Source organism: Glycine soja, chromosome 14 (assembly GCF_004193775.1).
Source record: "Glycine soja cultivar W05 chromosome 14, ASM419377v2, whole genome shotgun sequence".
Lineage (NCBI taxonomy): Eukaryota > Viridiplantae > Streptophyta > Magnoliopsida > Fabales > Fabaceae > Glycine > Glycine soja.
This window is the reverse complement of record NC_041015.1, coordinates 1,766,971-1,787,327: the sequence shown is the minus strand read 5'-3', so window position 1 is coordinate 1,787,327 and position 20,357 is coordinate 1,766,971. Positions and strand designations below refer to the sequence as shown.

The 20,357-nt window shown below is 34.1% G+C and overlaps 3 protein-coding genes across 4 annotated transcripts; 1 reads left to right on the top strand and 2 right to left on the bottom strand.

Moving 5' to 3' along the window:
* Window positions 1–471: 471 nt before the first annotated feature.
* On the top strand, window positions 472–6,437 carry LOC114385331 (heat shock 70 kDa protein 16-like). Of its 2 annotated transcripts, XM_028345362.1 has the most exons (10): window positions 473–669; window positions 892–2,209; window positions 2,491–2,703; window positions 3,963–4,058; window positions 4,146–4,292; window positions 4,607–4,807; window positions 5,296–5,442; window positions 5,514–5,642; window positions 5,726–5,856; window positions 6,050–6,437. In XM_028345362.1, the coding sequence occupies exons 2-10, from the start codon at window positions 1,040–1,042 to the stop codon at window positions 6,135–6,137; spliced, it is 2,322 nt and encodes a 773-aa protein (XP_028201163.1). In that variant the 5' UTR covers window positions 473–669; window positions 892–1,039; the 3' UTR covers window positions 6,138–6,437. The 2 variants fall into 2 exon arrangements, with proteins under 2 accessions (XP_028201162.1, XP_028201163.1); XM_028345361.1 differs by having other exon boundaries at window positions 472–669; window positions 3,963–4,292.
* A 572-nt stretch (window positions 6,438–7,009) lies between these two features.
* LOC114382947 lies at window positions 7,010–10,222 on the bottom strand. The gene is made up of 5 exons (XM_028342493.1): window positions 9,790–10,222; window positions 8,657–9,680; window positions 8,154–8,547; window positions 7,545–7,607; window positions 7,010–7,463 (listed from the first exon to the last, which is right to left on the bottom strand). The coding sequence occupies exons 1-5, from the start codon at window positions 10,043–10,045 to the stop codon at window positions 7,389–7,391; spliced, it is 1,812 nt and encodes a 603-aa protein (XP_028198294.1). The 5' UTR covers window positions 10,046–10,222; the 3' UTR covers window positions 7,010–7,388.
* Window positions 10,223–11,208: 986 nt separating this feature from the next.
* On the bottom strand, window positions 11,209–15,758 carry LOC114384784. Its single transcript, XM_028344572.1, has 3 exons — window positions 15,082–15,758; window positions 13,949–14,080; window positions 11,209–13,350 (listed from the first exon to the last, which is right to left on the bottom strand). Exons 1-3 carry the CDS (start codon window positions 15,454–15,456, stop codon window positions 11,785–11,787), a joined length of 2,073 nt encoding a protein of 690 aa, XP_028200373.1. The 5' UTR covers window positions 15,457–15,758; the 3' UTR covers window positions 11,209–11,784.
* Window positions 15,759–20,357: the final 4,599 nt, after the last annotated feature.

The window sequence follows — 20,357 nt, the reverse complement described above, 5'->3', positions numbered from 1 at the left end:
ATCAAGATACGATAAATTATAACTATGGGATAGGAAATTAATGTTTGGAGAAGCCAGATGTCCAAGTAAATTCTTTTCATTAATTGTGTTAAATTACTTTCATTTATAATTTTCACCAAATAACAAATGAGAGAGAAGCAAATAATTTTACATCCTTGTCTAGAGAATTTTTTTTAATTGGATTCCCGTGTTTTATCTTTATCACTAACTTTTTACATAAACACGTATTACATAAATAAACTTAAAATTAGTATAAAAAAAATTGACCATTGAAGATTAAAAAAAAAATGAAAAATGTGATAGCAACGAGATAAAAGATGTCATAAATAATAATTAATAAGTGTAAAAAATGTAATGAAAACATGGGAAAAAAAGATAAGAAATATCATTACTAATGTTGAGACTCTATTTAAAAATAACAACCATAAATATAATTAATGTTGCATATTTACTACTCGTGTAAACTGATTATTGTCAGATCTATTGGTTGATGATAGCTCAAGTTTTCCATTACAAATGTTTTGTACGAGGGATAGAGATGGTATTATGGCTTGAGCGAGTGCGGTGGCGATTTTGTCTCTCTGCCATTACAACTGAATTATGTAGTCACCAACTGCTTCTCCATTTCACCATTCATCTTTCTCTCCAAACCCGCTTCACCAAAATCAGGTTTCTTCCATTTTCTCTCACTATTCCTTTTGGCTTATCTCATTTTTTTCTTCTCTCTCGAAGTTTCTTTTTACATTCAAAGCATTTCTTCAGCTTCATAACTTTCTTGCTTTATTCAAAGCATTTATTGTCACAATATATCATTGTTTTCTATACCTTTCCATGATGCAGAAATAAAGTTTTCATTTTGATGTGTATGTTTCCAACCTTTTCTTTTTGTAGTAATAGCGCCGCGTGAAATGTGAAGCTTATGTTTGTGGCCCGGCTTTGTGTGAAGTTTTTGACTTTTGGGTTGTGTTGGTGAAGTGGAAAGGGTGAATTGGATTGAATTAGTTGTTTGTAGTTTGAGGGAAGGACGCAGTAAATTAAAATGAGTGGAGTGGGGATTGATATTGGAAATGAGAACTGTGTGATTGCTGCAGTGAAGCAACGTGTGATTGATGTTTTGTTGAATGATGAATCCAAACGTGAAACCCCTGGTGTGGTCTGCTTTGGAGAGAAGCAACGGTTTATAGGGTCAGCTGGTGCTGTTTCTGCTATGATGCACCCCAAGTCCACAATATCTCAAGTGAAGAGACTAATAGGCAGGAGATTTACGGACCCTGATGTTCAGAATGATTTAAAACTGCTCCCAGTTGAAACTTCGGAAGGCCCGGATGGTGGCATTCTGATTCGCTTGAAATACTTGAAGGAGATTCATGCATTTACCCCGGTTCAAATAGTAGCAATGCTCTTTGCTCACTTGAAGACTATAGCTGAAAAGGATTTTGGGACCGCAGTTTCTGACTGCGTTATTGGGGTTCCGTCATACTTTACCAACTTGCAGAGACAAGCATATCTCGATGCAGCAGCAATTGTTGGGTTGAAGCCTTTGCGGTTGATCCATGATTGCACTGCAACTGGTCTTAGTTATGGAGTTTACAAAACAGATATTCCCAATGCAGCTCATATTTATGTTGCATTTGTTGACATAGGTCATTGTGATACTCAGGTCTCTATTGCAGCATTTCAGGCTGGTCAAATGAAGATACTTTCACATGCTTTTGACAGTAGCTTAGGGGGGAGAGACTTTGATGAGGTTCTGTTTAGTCATTTTGCAGCAAGATTTAAGGAACAGTATAGCATTGACGTGTATTCTAATGGCAGGGCATGTAGGAGGCTGCGTGTAGCATGTGAGAAGTTGAAGAAGGTTTTGAGTGCAAATGCAGTGGCTGATCTGAGCATTGAGTGTTTGATGGATGAAAAAGATGTTAAGGGCTTTATCAAGAGGGAAGAATTTGAGAATTTGGCATCAGGATTACTGGAGAAATTTAATATTCCCTGCAACAAAGCATTGGCTGATGCCGGCATGACTGTAGAAAAGATTAATTCTGTTGAGTTAGTTGGTTCAGGTTCACGGATTCCAGCTATAACTAATTTATTAACTTCTCTATTTAAGAGAGAACTCAGCCGCACGCTGAATGCAAGTGAGTGTGTAGCACGTGGTTGTGCTCTCCAGTGTGCAATGCTCAGTCCTATTTTCCGTGTCAAAGAATATGAGGTTTGAATATTGAAACAAAACATTGATTCTTATCCTATCTATATGATATGTATATGTAGGAGAGTAGATTTTTGTGTTTGTAGATTCTTAGGTTAGAAATGTAATAATTACTAAATGAACCAAGTTGTTACCTAGGTGCTAGGTTTATTTTCTGCATTTAGTTTGTCTATCTTAATTGAAATATATCTAACTTCATAGATATCATTGTTTTTTTTTTTAGAATTTTGCATTAGCATGTATTGCTCTCTATAAAATTAATGTAATTTCTTGTGTTTGTTCAGGTCCAGGATTCTATTCCTTTTTCCATTGGACTTTCATGTGATGGAAGTCCAATTTGTGAAGGATCGGATGGTGTACTCTTCCCAAAAGGCCAACCCATTCCAAGTGTTAAAATTCTAACATTTCAGTGCAGTAATTTGCTCCATCTGGAAGCATTCTATGCTAATCCAGATGAATTACCACCTGGGACATCTCCTAAAATAAGTTGCTTCACAGTATGCCTGCTTTAGAACTTTACTATGATGTGAAAGAGTTTAGATCATCTTGTCCGTGATTCTTTGTTATTAATTTTTTTAATTAATTATTACCCTCTCTGTTCTTGCTTCTTTTGGGTGCTTCATGAAAGGCATGTGGTATAGTCTCTATGAGCTTATTCATCTTCTTCATTTTACTGTTTTGGTATTTTTAATTCTACAGTAAAAAAATAGTATATACTATAGGGTAATCGTCATCATAATTGCAGCTTTTACTTTTGAATTGCAAGTCTAGGACTCAGTTATGTATAAAGCTACTACTTGTTATACATGTGCTTGTATTTTATCATAGTTTCAACCGTTGATTTTTTATTCAATGGTTATAAATGCACTTTATTCTTTAGAATGTATTCCCTCACTTTAGAGGAGTCAAATCCAAGACCTGCAATGTTGTTTGAAGTTCACTGTTGAGTGGTAAAACCTCAACAAGGAATAAAGCTCAAAATTGCCAACTCAAGAATGTTATGATGGATAAGTAGACACACAAGGTAGAATTAGGAATGATTGCGTTAGAAAGTTAGGCACCATCTGTTGTAGAAAATATGGTAGAATCATGCCTTAAGTGGTTTAGACACGTGTGAAGACTTTGTAGAATCTCTAAAGAAAGAGAGTGAATCAGATGGAAGATATAATTAGAGGTAGTAAGAGATGAAGAAAAACTATAAGTTAAATCATTAAGAAAGATTAAGATTTAAATGGTTTGTTTATAGAGATTATTTATGATAAGACATTATGGTGGTGTTTGATCCATGTAGGGCTACTGTTGTTGAATCTTGGGACAATGCAATAGACACCTCCCCCTTTCTTGAAGGAGAGAAAGACTTCATTATTAAATGGCCTTGCTGACCATCATTTATTCTGATCTCAAAGGAAGTCATTGTTGTAAAAGTATTAGGTATAGCAATATGAGAATCTGTAGGTGTGCACATGCTTGAACAAATCATAATGTTCTTAGGAGAAGGGGAAGCAGATATGGTGGATCTAACACCATTCATAAATCTACTGTCTAAGTTTCTCAAATGGAGAGAAATGACTATATTTAATCTTTAGTATCTTCAATGACAATTGGCTAACATTTGCTAATGTCTATTATATAATATAAGACATCTCAATATTGAGATACTGCCATTCCTTGTGCCAGTGATTAAAAAGTGTTATGTATGCTTATGCCTACACCTTGTTTTTGGATGCTTATGCATTTGTTTGTCATTTCTATTTAGATTGATCCTTTCCATGGATCCCATGGAAGTAAGGCAAGAATTAAAGTTCGAGTTCAACTAAATTTGCATGGCATTATCAGTATTGAATCAGCTACAGTAAGAAACCTCAATTTTATCTCTTCATATTGCATTATTAGTTTTCTGAGAGATCTATCTATGCACATGGTCATTTTTGTCTTTCAGTTGATGGAGGATCATGTGGATGATTCAGTTACAACAGGTGATTATCATTCAAATTCTGAAGCAATGAATGTTGAACCTGTTTCTGAGACAGTTGAAAATGTCACAGAAGATAGTATCAACAAAAAGTGTGAAGCTCCACGCCATTTGGTAAGTACTCCCATGTTGTTCTGTCTCTCCCCCCTGCTCACCTTTTTTTACTGGAAGATATCTCAGATATTAGAGATTTCTAGCAAATTTTCCTTTTAACACGAACAATTTTATGGCTAAATTTTATTATCTGATTATTTCTGATACTGAATCTGTACCATGTCTTTGACTGTCAGTCTGTTGCAACTGTTTTTTATAATGTCTGTGATGTTGTATATGTACATTTTTATCTTGTGGAGATTGTTTTGATTGCAGATATGATTCATGTTGGTGTTTTGAGAAAATAAAAGTGTTACTATCATGCCTTGTTACAGGCTGATGGTACAAAAAAAGATAAAGCTAACAGAAGGCTTCATGTACCTGTGAGTGAAAACATTTATGGTGGAATGACCAAGGCTGAGATATTGGAAGCTCAAGAAAAAGAACTCCAGTTAGCTGATCAGGACAGAACAATTGAGCTGACCAAAGACAGGAAGAATTCGTTGGAGTCTTATATTTACGAAACGAGGAGTAAGGTACATGTTCAATATCTTAATGAGATGTAGACATCACTGGCTTCTCTGATTCAATTAAATTGTATAAGCGGTCACACATCTCATCTGCTAAAATAGATAATTGTTCATTGCGTGATCCTTTTTTTCTTCTTTTTCATATCTTTACTGTGAGGTGTTCCTTCTTCAAAAACTAGAGCCTTAAATTTTGCCATGTAAATATGAAAGTATTGAATATATCAAAATGAGAAAAAGCTGTTTTATAGTCATTGAAGAATTGATTTTTAATTTTAATGACTCCTGTCATGACTCAAGTAAATGTAAGGGTAAAACTTTGTGAAGCTGAGGATGGTCCGCTGTTATACTTTGTAATAAAATCTGCATAGGATATAAAATTAAAAGCTGAATCCTTATGCCTTTTCTTACCATTGATTTTATTAAAGCTGTCTTCATGTCTATGCTCTACTTTTCATTCTGTACTGGTATTTAAATTTATTTGCTTGTATGAATAGCTATTCAGCACATATCTAAGCTTTTCAAGCGAACATGAGAGGAAGGACATATCTAGGAGCCTGAAAGCGACTGAGGATTGGCTTTATGATGATGGTGATGACGAAACTGTAGATGCTTATTCTGCAAAACTAGAAGATCTAAAACAGGTTACTTTTGTTTCTCCAATCTCCATGTTTCATACGCCATACTTCTTGCTTACAATCTCCATCTTCTACAGCTGGTGGATCCAATTGAGTTTCGGTATAAAGACACAGAAGCAAGACCACAAGCTACAAGAGATTTGTTAAGTTGCATTGTAGAGTATCGAATGTCTGCAGATTCTCTTCCACCCCAAGATAAAGAACAGGTACAACAATAAACAAGTGAATAAATATAATTGTGGGATGTTTCCCTTAGTATCAGTTTTTAAGTGACAACTTTCTTTTTCAGATCATCAATGAGTGCAATAAAGCAGAGCAGTGGCTAAGAGAGATGAGGCAACAGCAAGATCTTTACCCTAAGAACTTTGATCCAGTATTATTGTCAAGTGATATCAAGAGCAAGACAGAAGATTTAAACTCGTATGATTTTAACTTTCTGTTTTCCTTTTCAGAGATGCATAACTGTAGGGTACTATGATCATTTATTTGGGTCAGAATTATACCCCTTTCTGAAGCAAAGCATTGTTCATTTGCTCCAATTTAACTTGATTGTCATTATATACATTGATTTTATCTCAAAACTAATGAATGTTCTATTTTGATGGGTTTTCAGAGTATGCCAACAGATATTGAAATCCAAGGGTTCTCCATTTCCAAAAGACAAGGGCGAAGACAAGCAGAATACTTCTAATCATCAATGAAGACGATGAATGAACTGAAGGCCTAAATTTTTAATAGCTTCTGACAAATGTGAACTTTTTTTTTAACACTTTTCCCCCTTCCGGGGAGTTGAAAGAGATAAATTCAAATAAGGGAAATCATTGGTAATTACCGGTTCAATCTGCTTTTTTTATTTTATTTTTGGCCCCACGTTCTACTAAAGCCATCCAATTAGTTAGTACGTAGACAAGCCAATCAAGTAGTTTATTGTTTGTCAAGGGTTTCTAGATTTTATGCTCGTCAACAAGTTTTCAATTTAATTCCAAATTGTATTCAATCTATCATTTTGGATGGAATAAAATCGTGAAGATTGGACGCTTCTGCAAAACTGACCACCTTTATGGCTTTATCTTTATTCGTTATTAATAAAAGCAATTTTGTTATCCCTTTTATTAAAAAATTAAAAGGTTATAAGGATTTTGGAAAGTTAAATTCCTTTTCTATTTTTCTGGTGAAAATTCCTAATTTTTTAATCTGTACACGTAAGCTAATCTCACGTATCTCCTGATTTAAGTTTCCGCTCACAAATATGATGTCCTAATTTAAGTTTACATCGTCTGCAAACTTCAGTATTTATTTGGTACATGTGCATTAAACATCAACAAATGGAGCCAATAAAAATCAACAAAAAGAGCCCAAATAATACAGGCGAAGCATCTCGTATCCTCAGCTCAAGATAGACGGAAGAAAAGGCCCAAGAAAAGGCCCTCTCGATGTCTTCATTTACTTAAAATATGCTATCATTTCTATCGTTCCATTATTATCTTTAATCTACAAACACCCGAAGTAAATTATGCATAATTGACATAGCAACAAGCGATCATAATAAGCACAAAGAGAACCAAGTGGAGAATCAAGATGGAATCGAAGCATTATTGTGAATCCTAATAAATAAAAAAGTGAATGATTATCCAAAGTTACAATTTCATGATGGCCAAAGACATTAGGTCCGTGTGCCCTGTACAGAACCACTTGTATAATAAGCTCACAATATCTACTTGCCAGGATTTTTTAGAATCAAATCTCCACTAAGCAACAAGACCCTCATTCAGTTTCCTCGTGTGATGCCGCATGCTGGATGGCTAGCTTCCTTGTCCGCATTCAACACATGATACCGGAAGTTTAGGGCAATTTAGCATAATTGAACCTATAGGGTATTGCTAGTCATAAGATCCACAAGTAAATTATGGGATGTGGACCAGGCGGGGAATAAATGTCTTGCCATCAAGTGTTCAGTTCCTCTTCTTGGCATTTGTCGTCTTGGCACCTTTTTTCTTTCTTGATTTCTTGAATCCTGCTCCACTCTCCTGTAAACATCAAAGGCATTCAGTGCTACATCACAACCAAAAGGACAACAAAACATCAGAATGGTATGCAAGTATATGTACCTTCCGATATTGTCTATAAGCATTGCGGCCTGTCAACTCCTCCCCACTTTTGTTGACATAAACCTGCCGGGGGTAAATAAAGAATCAGATTCTAATAGATTTATACAATATGACAAAATAGATTGGTTTGAAAAAGGCTTAAAAGCTTTTCACAATTTTGGTTCTGGTCCTATAATTTCAAAACCACTAGGAATTGGTCCCTGCCATTAAACATCAACTAGGAATTAAACATCAAGTAGGAATTGGTCCCTATATAACAATTCATTTTAATGTCAAAAGAATGTTGACAAAAACAATGGGAGATTGAGTATCACTATCTAGGGTTACATAGTTATATTGGAATGATGGGATCGTGTGCATCAAATCATAGAACAATATTTCCACACAAAAAAAAGGCATTATGTAATGTGATAATTTGAATTTCATTGCATCTATATACATCTTAAGTAACATACTGTATGGGTTTTTTGCATTTCAATTTTAAACAACATAACAAAACAGCTCGCATAACTTCTTATGACCAGCATCTAACATGAGAAAAGTAAATAAATTTAACCAGTTAATACTTAATAACATTAAACATCAAAATTTTAAGATTTTTTCTCATACCTTTCTTCCTTCTGGCGATGTAAACCAATGACCAGCAGATTCACCACTTGCTTGAACACGCCTTTTGCCTGCATCCTTTGGCAAACTGGTGCAGCTCCTGGGTTCCACCCAGCCCCCAGAAGCACATGATTGGTTCGCAGGGTTTGATTTGTTTGCTTTACTATTACTTTTTGAGACACTATTCTTAGAGCCATTCCTCTTTGTTGCTTTCTTTCTAGAAGATTCCCCATGGCTGAATGGAGAAACAATTTTGGGATCCACCCAGCCTCCAGAAGCATTAAAAGATCCATCAACATTCAAATTACTTGATTTGTTTCCCCCCCTTGTTGAGCAATTAATAAAACCATTTTGAACTCCCTGCATGTTTGAGGCTCCTCCATTACCAAATTGTCCCCTGAAAGCAAAATACACCCAAACAATATAAAATACAAAATGACAATCACTTTCTTTTTAAATCATTACCAAAAGATTAAAACAAAAAACAAACATGGGTTACAACTTACATGTAATCAATGTGTGAGAAATTAGGTTGCTGATTCACTGTGTTGATGGTACCTAGTGGATTAAAATTCCGCAGGCGGCTGCGGACTAACTGCTGAATTCTCGGATCCTCATGGAAAAAATAACTATGAGCAGGATGAACGGGGTCTGTTGATTCCCATCGTTGTTGATACCTCTGGCAGCTAGAACTAACCCCAGGATTCCTCTCACTAAAACTTTTAGATGCATCACCACCTACTTCCTTGCAATTGGCAGAACGAAAGTATTCTTCACATATCTCATTGAAGGCGGGCGTGGGGACAGAAACATTCTTCACCGGCAAAAAATCCTTCCATAGATCATCATCAGGCGATGTTTTCTTATTTTGTTCTAAATGACGGTTAGGGTTAGCTTTATTGGCACCACCTACATCCACATCAACATCTGAATCATCAGAATCTGAAAGCAATTGAAACTTACTAACAGAAACATTCTTCACCGGCAAAAAATCCTTCCACTGATCCTTATTTCCGTTCACATCAACCGAAGTTTTATTATCTTGTTCCAAACGACTGTTAGTGTTAACTTTATTGGCACCACCAACATCAACATCCGAATCATCGGAATCTGAAAGCAATTGAAACCTATTAACAGAAACATTCTTCACCGGCGAAAAATCCTTCCACAGATCCTCATTTCTGTTCTCGTCAGCAGATGTTTTCTTCTCTTGTTCCAAATGACTATTAGGGTTAACTTTATTGGCATCACTAGTACCAGCACCAACACCAACATCAGCATCATCGGAGTCCGAATCAATCAATTGAAACCTTCGGAGAGGACTAGTGGTTAACTTGGGAAACATCAAGCCACTCTTCCCTGTCTCTAACCTGGCTGAAGCCGGAACATCATTAGAAAGTTCCTTTCTTTTCCTATCCCTGAAAGAGTTGCTACACGAATGAGGGGTCAAAACCCCACTTCTATTCAACGAAACTTTCGAGCTGCTACACACAGAATGATTTCGATTCCACGCCGATGGAACCGCATGCCCTAATAATATTACAACAGATAAATAATAGGGAAATTATTATTATTATTATTATTTAAAATTGAAAAGCGGAGAGAGAGGTGAAATATTAGAAGTGTTAGCTAACCTGACCTTGATCGGGATCTTCTTGCGAGGAGAAATCCTCGATGTCATCGTCGGCGTCGGCATCGGGGTCGAGACACGGTGGCGGGGGCCCGCGGCGGAGGCGTTTGAGGAGGGGGCGAGGCGGGTCGGGTCGGGATTCGGGATCGGAGTCGGAGTCGGAGTCGGAGACGTGAAGATCGGGAGAAAGAGGTGGATGGATTGGGGAATGGGGGGGCGTATCGTCGAGGCCTAGGGAAAATGAGGGCACTTCGAAGTTCGCCATGGAAATTGAATTGAGGTGTGTGTTTGTAATGTATATAAGGGAGACTTTAGGGGATTTGAATTTGAGGGGAAAATGGAGGGAATTGAAATTTCTGGTTCGCGGGTGCGCGATGGCGACCAAGATTCCTCACGGACTTTGTTGAATCAAGTGTAAGTTCTTAAGTTTTTTTCATTTTTAGTTCTGGAAGTTTCTTTCATTTACAATAAAGTTCTTTTTTATTCTGATTTTATTGCTTTTACTGGAAAAATGTTGTGAACGTGATAAAAGGAATTTTTTTCCCTTCAGCTTTTATTTAATATTTAGCTTATTAATTTATTCAGGATAAACGACAAACAGCATCAAAAATTAAGTCAATAACAGTCTAACTATCTTTGTAGGTCACCACATTTTTATGTTTTTCAGATGGTATAATGTATTTAAATGTTAATTTGTTATATCAATTAATTTCAATATATTAAATAAAATCAAAATGGAAGGATATTATTATAATTTGAACAAAATTTAAGGGATTAAAGTAACACAATTAAAATCTAAATGACCAAATTGCACAGTCATGATAGCAAAAAAACTAAATAAATATCACAGAGTTACGACATTTTTACATAATCTTTTAAAACCACAATCCAATACACTCTCCAAAGAATGCAATTAAATCTTCTTTTTTTCCTCTGAAAATATATTCTTTTTAAAAAACCAATGATTCAAGTTCAATAGTAACAAACAAATTTATTAGTAAAAAAAAACCATGAACGTTCAAATTCAAATTATCCTGCATAAGAGTCAAGTAGCATTGTCTTCTATGGAAGATAAACGTGAGGATACATGTATTTAATTACCATGATAAAATTTAATAACTTTACAATTAATTATCATATAAAAAATTCATTCACACCTGTAAAAGTGAAAAGGATTCATTCTCATTTATTCACAAATTTAATCCACAAAAATCCAAAATTTATTTTTATTATTTTCCTCAAAATTAAAACATCATAATTAAAACCTTTAAAGGTAGCATCATAAAATTAAAATATTCCTTACGTTAATTATCACCTTGACTTTAATTATAATCAGCAAACAAAGGGAAAATGCTAATTTCAATTTCATTGTTTTTTTTATACTTTGAAAACATTAACTATCAAAATGAACAATAAAGGAGACAAACAGAAAGAGGAAACGGTCCCATAATAAGTATTAAGTTATATTTTTTTGTCCCGGAACCACAAATCATCCTTGCCACCTCCTAAAATACAATCTACAACAAATCCTAAGCGACATACACAATGATAGAAAATCAAAATCTGGAGTAGATAATGCTATCATCTATATTATGTGACGATCTTTTTTCCATCACATTTGTCCTCTGAATAGAATTGATACAAGTACAACATATGCTACATGCTTCTCATAATTTTCTCAAGACCTTACCCAGTGAAGTAGGGCCTGTAATCACAGATGACAAAGCGAGCAATTTCCCAAGATATCCCAGGTTTTGAGGTATTTAGCACAAGAGAATGAGAAGATTATCTGCTTTTAAAGCTTAATATGAATGATAATGAAGAACTGAAATAAAAACTAGAATGAGGCAGAAAATGTGCATCTATTCATGACCCCTCATCACTCTAAGCAGATTTTTCCATAAAGCAGCATATTTGTACCCTCACAATCTAAAATGAACTGCTTTTCATCAATCATTTATCAATTTTGCAGGTTGGCAATCTGTGCAATGCCTATGCCCAAAACTAAATCTTCTGTTTAAGAACATGGCGCAACTGAACCTTCTGGCTTTCCATTCTCGCCTCCATAAGTCTGGCTTTCAAACTATTCTTCTGTGCAGTGCGAGGAATGCATCCCTTCATGCCTTGATGTGCATGTGGACTTCCTGACTCGGGACTCAACTGGTATAGAAGGTCTTGGGGACTCAGCCCACCTTTACCTGATCCATGATCAGGAGACATGATGACACCATTAGATAACATTCCATTTGAAAGTCTCCCATTCATTCCCTCCACAGAGATTATCTTGTAATTATCCCCATTGTTTGGATATGTTGACCTCCAAAGCTTCGTTATGGATGATACCTTTTTTGCTTGCTTAGTTGGTATAGAGCACACTTCACTTATTTCAGTTATTGGTGTCTCCTCACCTGCAGTTTCTTCCCATTCAAGTACACTTCTCCCTGAGACGTTACTCTCTCGGTGATTCCTGTTCAAAGATCGGCTACTCCCTTCTGGTGAATAACTTGAGCCTTGATCCTCGACATGGCTCACAGTCTCCCATCCACTTTCATCTCCTTCTATATCCCCATTATCATCCATAAATACATCAGAACGCCTCTGAATGCCACCTTTACTTATTTCATTGGCTTCAGGACTCACCATGTGAATATTTGAGGCATGACTAGCAGGACTGTGAGAAACATATTGTTCAATCTCCCTCTCATTTGCTTCACCAAAATTTGCATCTTCAAAAATGGCAAAAATGTCATCAGAGTTAGGGGGTTCATATGAAAATCCCTTAATGTCTTGAATGTTCATTGCAGCTGCAGCCTGTTGAAGTGACTGTGCCTCTTTCATGTCCATTGTGTTCGGCTCTGTGCTTTTTGACCTGATATAGCTTTCCAAATCTGCAACGAGTTTATTCATCTGTGAATACTTCTCTTCAAGAGCAACTTTAGCATCTATCAACTTCATTTGAACTCGTTCTTCACGCCATACTTCTGCCATCTGTAACATCTTCCTCTCCTCTTCCACTTCTTCCCTGAGTTTCATAGATTCCCTCTTCAATGCTTCAACTTCAGCCTTGTCTTCTCCAATTTCCTTGGCAAGCTCATCACACACTTCCTCGATCAATTCTCTGGCCTTCCTTTCCTTCTCATAATCCTGCATGTAGCGCTTTGCAGAGAGTTTGACATCTGCCAACTCATTAACCAACCTCGAATTGACAATTTCAATCCTCTGGCGATTTTTCCTTTCTCGATTCAACTCTGCTTTAATGTCATCAATGTATGCGCGGATTTTCTCATGCTCTTTGCTTCTCCATTGGGCCCTTTCCTCACTGACTTTCTTGAGAAAATGCTCAAGCTTCTTTTTGGAGGAGTGGTGTTCAGTCTCAAGTTCCTGAATTCGTGTTCGTGCCTGCTCTAGTTCAGCTCCTAGAGCAGATACAACAGATACAGCACTTGCCTTTTGGTCAAGATGTTTCATGTGGCTGTAGATATGCTGCGCTCCCTCTGATGTTTTTGAACATAAAGGATCCCATTTTGTTGCACCCTCCATTTCATTGTTGGGAAGCTGGAAACTTTCAGGCTGAATAGCATGAAGTAGGTTTAAACTTAGCACTTTAATTGTCTGCTCTTTCACTTTTAGAGTAGAAGCATAACACCTTTTAAAACTCTTTGCTCATACAGACATTGTAAAAGCTAATTTCACCATGTAGGTTTACAGGAAAAATGTTTTATCCAAGCCATCTCTATACAGATCTATACTGTTATACATAGCATGGGTCAATACAACAATGAGCATAATTTGTTTCAAAGTTCAATTTGGGTGGTATCAACCCATATAATATGCATGTGTCTTTGCACGGGCAGGCCTTTGAAATATTACTAAAAATTTCCATAATATGAAATCATAAACAACGTGTTGCTATGATTATAGTTTGTCACTATCTATAACTTAATGATTAGATGATTGATGTCATTTTCACAAAGATGATTAAAACAGGTAATGGCATAACTGAGCAATGGGATATTGGAGATCATTGTGCAGTACAGGTTGCAGTTTTAACTTGAGTTATTACGTGTATATGACATTCAGTCAATAATCTTCAATTACAATACCGAAGAGCTGTAAAACTTCTAATGGTTATATTATATTGATATTGAAGTAGTAAGAAAAATCATACCTCACAGAAGTGTCCATTCCTTGTACCAAATATGGAACGGGGACTTTGAGATGAATTCTTCTTCAGATCAGAACCATGGGTCATGCCATTAGGATGACCAAGAAACTGGAGCCCTGGGTGACCAATTCCATGCTGCAGATAAGTGACATCAGTGATCAGTAATGAGAAATGGAAACCTATGAAATTAATATTGTAAACCAGCTACATTGATCTACAAACAAAGACAATAATAAATGTACAGATAACAAATAACAGAATCTCATATAAAAGGAAGACCCAACTAAAGTCCCAACTTACTTTCAAAAAAGCACAAAAGAATGAGTTCATACAAGCCAATATTACTACACAGCATGTTTGTTTGACATTCTGCCAAACAAGACGGAATATTTAATGCAATCTGGATGGATATGATTTAATGAAGCACGAACGGAAGCAACTGATTCTTCCTTTCTCCGAACAAAAGTTTGCGTTTAGGGAAGAAATCTTCAACATAACGATAATTATTTACACAGACAAAACCTACTCAACTCATTTCTCCAATCATTACAAAGACTAATAATTAGTCCTCCACTAGAACTACATCACTCGCGAGCAAACTAAAAAAACAAAAGCATTTGTATCTTCAAAAGACAGCTATTTTTAATTTCATAGAAAGCCTAATCGGCTAATCCCTAACTCTAACACCAAAACATGAAAGTGAACAATAATGACAAGGAACCATGGATAGAATCTGAAGACCCACGATTCAAAATCAAGCAACCACAAAATCATCATATAAAAATAAATAAACCCCAACAATAAACTATTAATTCTTTTTCCTCCGTGAGGGGTGGCCTACAATACAGTAGATGAAGTAACCTAGTAGCATGTAGCTGCAAAATCACATTTAAATCAAAAACAACAAACACATGCAAGATGCAACAACCCTCACACGGGAACGAAGAAAAACTAGGGATCTCAAACAACAGAAAGAAAGAAAAAAACAAAAGGGTAAACGTTTGAGATCCCAAATTGACCAGTGTCATAGACAAAAGTGTATATAAGCAGAGGAAAACCCTCACAGCAAAAACGAGTTTTTGCGACTGAGTTAGGCCCAGACCCAGAGTGTAAGAAGAGTAGCCCAAGTTACCTACCTTATGTTCCAACCCCTTCCGGCCATCACCCGTGGCCGTCTCCGGTAGATGCAACCGTAACAGCCCGGCGGCGAGTCTCCTCGCCGACACAGCGACTTCGGCTTGCTTCTTGGCGCTCCGGCACGTTCTCCGGCGGGACCCAGCGACGGAAGACTTCTGGTCGTCTTCAAGTGGATCGTCATGGATCTTCCACTTCAAAAGAGGGGTTTCGGGTCTGCTCCGTTTGCCACCGTGTCTCCTCAACCGTGTCCCCGGAGTTCTCGGATTCCGCCGCAGAAATGGCTTCGCCGGTTCAAGATCTGAGTCCGGCGAAGGGTTGTTCACGCTCCTCAAAGCAATGCCCACCGGAAAACTCCCCTTGCCGGAAAACTTCATCTTCGCCGGCGAGTCTCAGCCATTTAATAAAACAAACAAGAGTTACTTGCGAGAATGAATGGCCCAAAGAGATAAAATGGAAACAGAGTGTGTGTGTGTGTGTGTGTCAGAGAGAGAGAGAGAGGAGATAGAATCTGTGTGTTGTTGGAGTGATGGAGTTCGTGAAGTGTGTGTGTGTGTGTTTGAGAGAGAGAGAGAGAGAGAGAGAGAACACGAGGAAAGTACAGAAGAGAGAGAGAGGGAGAGTTTCGCTGTTTCAGAGATTTTGCTGAGAAAAGGACGAACACAGTGACAATACAAATATACATACGAAAAGAGGTGTACGTCTTTTGGTATGTTTATACGGTCAATGTATCTGTTATTAGTTATCATGATTCCACGCGCGGGGAAATGTTATACGATGTCGTTTGGCCCTACTTGATTTATACGCTACGATGTTTGTTAAGGCTGCTGGTGGAAGAGTTCTGATTTGAATGATCGAACGATGGTGGGGGGTTTCTTTTATATTTTATTTATTAGGATTTATTTCAAGGATAATGACGTTAAAATATTAATTAATTTATACGTGAAAAAATATATTTTAAGACGAGCTCAAGAAAGATTGATTTTATTTAAATAATGAAATATAATTATTTTAAAAAATTGGATCAATTTTACATTTCAAATCAATTTTATTCATTTTTATTTTTTATTGTTTATTACTTTCAAACATATTTATTTTTTAATTGCTTATTACTTTCAAACATAATTATAAGATTTTAGAGTTTACACCCTTTTAATTGTTCCTTATTAATTTTTTTTGTGTGAATTAGGATACTTCTTAATTGTTATCAACTAGATTAATTGTTGTTAACACTTAATTTCATTTAAGTTAACAATATCTTCAATTAATATAGAGAAAATAATATTTTTTTACATAATATACAAAATCTGATTGATACTGATGAAAAATAATACAGTATCTAAATTAATCACTCAATAAAAAACTTGATTTTACCATTTATGTGGTTAATTTGACTATTTCTTTTTTAATATTTTTAGTTATAATTTGAATTTTAATATTTTTTAAAAGAAATTATTAGTAATTTAAAATATTATTTTATCACTATAAATTATTAATCATAAATTTAAAATATAATTTATATATTAAGAATATTTATTTTTAAAATAATTTGTATAAATTAGAAATATTTATTTACTATAAATTTTTGTTATATAAAATAAATATTTATTTTATACAATGCAGGTACTAATTAAAATCTTTGTCATAAAATAAAATATAGACCTAGATGGTAAAATTTGAATAAAATGAAATGATACTTAAATTTTCATTAGAAATCTTTAATTTAAATTTTAAAATAACCAAATTGTATAAAATGATGATAAAAAGTGATTCGACGTTGTGAATCAAATAAAAAAGTTTAAAACTAAACCCAAATTTACGTATTGCTCATGTAGTCAAATTGAAATGTATATTATTTACTTTGGAATAATCCAAACATTGCAAATTTAAAATGATAAGGTTTAAAATTACAATCTCTAAAAAAAGTTTAAAATTACAAGTTCGTATTACGTACTTTTAAAAAAAAAGGTGGATTTGTTCATTTATTTTAATTTATTTCATATCATAGAGATTCGATTTACTGTTATTCTCGTAGACAATGAGTATGTAATTAATGAAGCAATCAAACATTTATGTCATCGTCAGTTATGGCCATTGGCCAAATCAGAAAATAAAAACATCTTACAGGAATCCATGAAATTAAAAACAAGAACTACTAGAAATCCAAATTTGAAAGAAAAAATCCTGTTGATTTTTTCTTCATTTTTTCCCTGCAAGTCTGAAAATTGAAATATAACACTATGGTATCGTCGCCTGTAAAATAAAAGAAACTAAAAGTACAAAAAAATGTGTAAAATATATATTTATATTAAAAATAATTTATGATTGATTAATAATGTATATGTGGCAAAAGCTGTCTTTGTACTCTGGTGACTGGTGGTTTCTAGCTTTGGCACATCTTGTGCTTAGCTTGGTTTATTAAATTTTTTGCTGTTAAAAAAATACATAACTCCATAATTTTATCTATCTTTATAAGGTATTAAGAATTTTTTGTTAAAGAATTATTTATTCACTTATGAAAAATGATAAACTGGTGAGGGGTGAACATTGTCACTTTAGTGAGAGAAAACTATTGAGTTTCAAAAAGCTTTTTCAACCCTTAAAATTATATATGGTAGCCAGATAAGTCGCATATGGTAAAAGTGCGATAAATATGAGAACACAAAACTTTGGTGTCCTATTAACTAAGATATGAAAGTTATTCTATATGTATGGCATAAAGACACTTAAGGTGTCAAATTGATACTCCATTGAAGACAATATAATGGACTAATTTATCTGTCTTACTATAAATGATGAAATATAAATTTCACAGACTATTTTTTAATTCTGTCAAAATTTTAAAACAATAGGTGTCAAATTCACAAACTGATCGAGTTTATGACAACAAATCTAAAATTTAAGATAAAATTGATTTCGTCAAACAAAACAATGAAGATAATATAATTGAAGGGTTTACCACTTTTTACATCTAACTCTAAACTCTTTAAAATAGTTCATACATATGTGTCATGTGTGTCACGTAAACACTTAAAGCGTAACATATGATTTTTTTGTTAAAGCTAACAGAGAAGACTTGATAGAAAAACTAACATAAATACCATTTCTTGTTTTTCACGTAAGAAACAAATAGATAGTTCATTAAAAACAATCTAATTGGTTCATATTAATTATTAGTGACATAAATTTAAATTTTATTTTAAAAATATTCAAAAAAATTAATGGTTTAATTAAGTTGTCACTATATTTAATGATATTATTCAGAATTTAAAATATTTTTCACTAGTGAATATGGTAATTTTAAAATGAAAAAGATTATTTTAAATCAAAATTTCTAACCAAAATTTAATTTAAATCAAATGGCATTCACCTGTACAAGTATCTTCTAAAGAAAATAAGTTATGCATTAATATTATAAAGTAATTTTATATTATTATTTAATAATAAATTATAAATTTATTTAATTTTACTATAATCATCTCAGAAGTTATATTATATTAATGGTAATTTTTAAGTGATTGATAATGTGAAATTATTTTATATTATGAGTTAAACTCATATTTATAAACAAACTTTATCATAAAATAAAAGTTTTAAAAAATTAACAATTAATATATTAGAAAATATATTTACATTTCTTATAATTGGTATAAAAAGTATACAATGTCTATTTACTTATTTCTTATATAAAGTAGGGGAGATATACATGGTAACCAATTTAAAAAAATATATATATTTTATTCGTTTCATATAGTATTGATAAAGTCACAGTGCAAGTCAAATGCAAGAAGTGGAGATAAGAGATCAGTGATAGTAATTGTTCAAGGCGGCATCTACGGTGGGGAAAGTAAGGTAGGTTTCCACCGTGCGTAAGCAACTGTGATAATTGGATTTAAGTGATTTTGAGATATATGATAGATCTAACGGACAGTAATTCTTTCCAACGTTAGACATGTTTATTTGAAAATTGATCACGCGCGAGGAGTCGGTCGTGTTGTGCACTGTCTGATCTATTTGTTGCTTGCACACTTCACCATTTGCCCTACACAAAAAGGCATCCGAGGGAGACTCCACGTGGCAACCAAAGAGACTGTCACGTCCATAAATACAAAACGTGCGCTCCATATTTTTTTAAAAAAATAAGCACTCACATGGGCTTGGAAATTTATTAATACTACTTATTTTAATCAGCCAACCCCCTAAAAGTGGCATAATAAGTGATAACTTTATTTTTTATTTTTGTTTGGTATCACTTCAATGCAGAATTAGATCCAGATAGCTTATTAAAATTAAAAATCTTAAATTAAACAACGGGAAAAATCGTTGGTTAATGGCTGCGCATCCTAACTTGGTTTTCATTTTCATTGCCATTGTTAGGTTTCTTTTTTTCTCTTTAACCATCATTGGATTGTGAGCTATTATATGAAGGGTTTTAACTTTTAATTCAAGTATTGCTAAGTTAATTATTTAAGAAAATACGTACAACAAACTGGATATAAATTCTTTTGAATTTTTTCCAAGGTAGCACGAGATGATGTGTTCCAATTTTCATATCGTCAATGCATGCAAAGCCGAAGTGGCAACCCAATACATGGGCAGAAAGAAAAAGGATACATTCACAGAATGTGTGATGAGGTTTTACTTGCCTCTTCGCTCATGCGGGCCATTACCATCATGGGTCCAAATTTAATTTATAAGTGGTTCTTTACCATTTTATTTTCGACTTTTCTATTTGGAGTACTATGTGTAATTTAATTTTCGTTCTAAATTATGAGCTGGGTTGAACTTCCTCAGAAAAAAAAAAAATGTTTGTTGCATAGATTTTAAGATGCATATATTTATTACTTACTATGAATGCTATTATTTTCTAAATGATTATTTTGTTGTTTGATTTAGTTTGATTCGTTTCAATAAATATATGAAATTAACAGTAATATTCCTTTAATGAATTTTTTTCCCTTTGATAGAAGATTATTTTTCTTTGCCAAAAGTGTGATCTTAAGAAGATATTGTAAATATTTATAAAAATGGACTTTAATTTATTTCCGTTATTATCTTTCATTTATTTGTATAAATATGTGAATGAAATAAGACAGGTTAAGATCTTTTTGTTTCCCCTCATCACGGGTAATATTCTTTGATGTTTATCACACACTCATAAACTTATTAATTAAGTATTCTCTTTATCTTACTCTCAAAAATATATTCTCTTTATCTTTAATTAACATTAATAGTTTTTTTTGTACGTAACCTGAGTAGTTGTTTTGAACAATAAAAT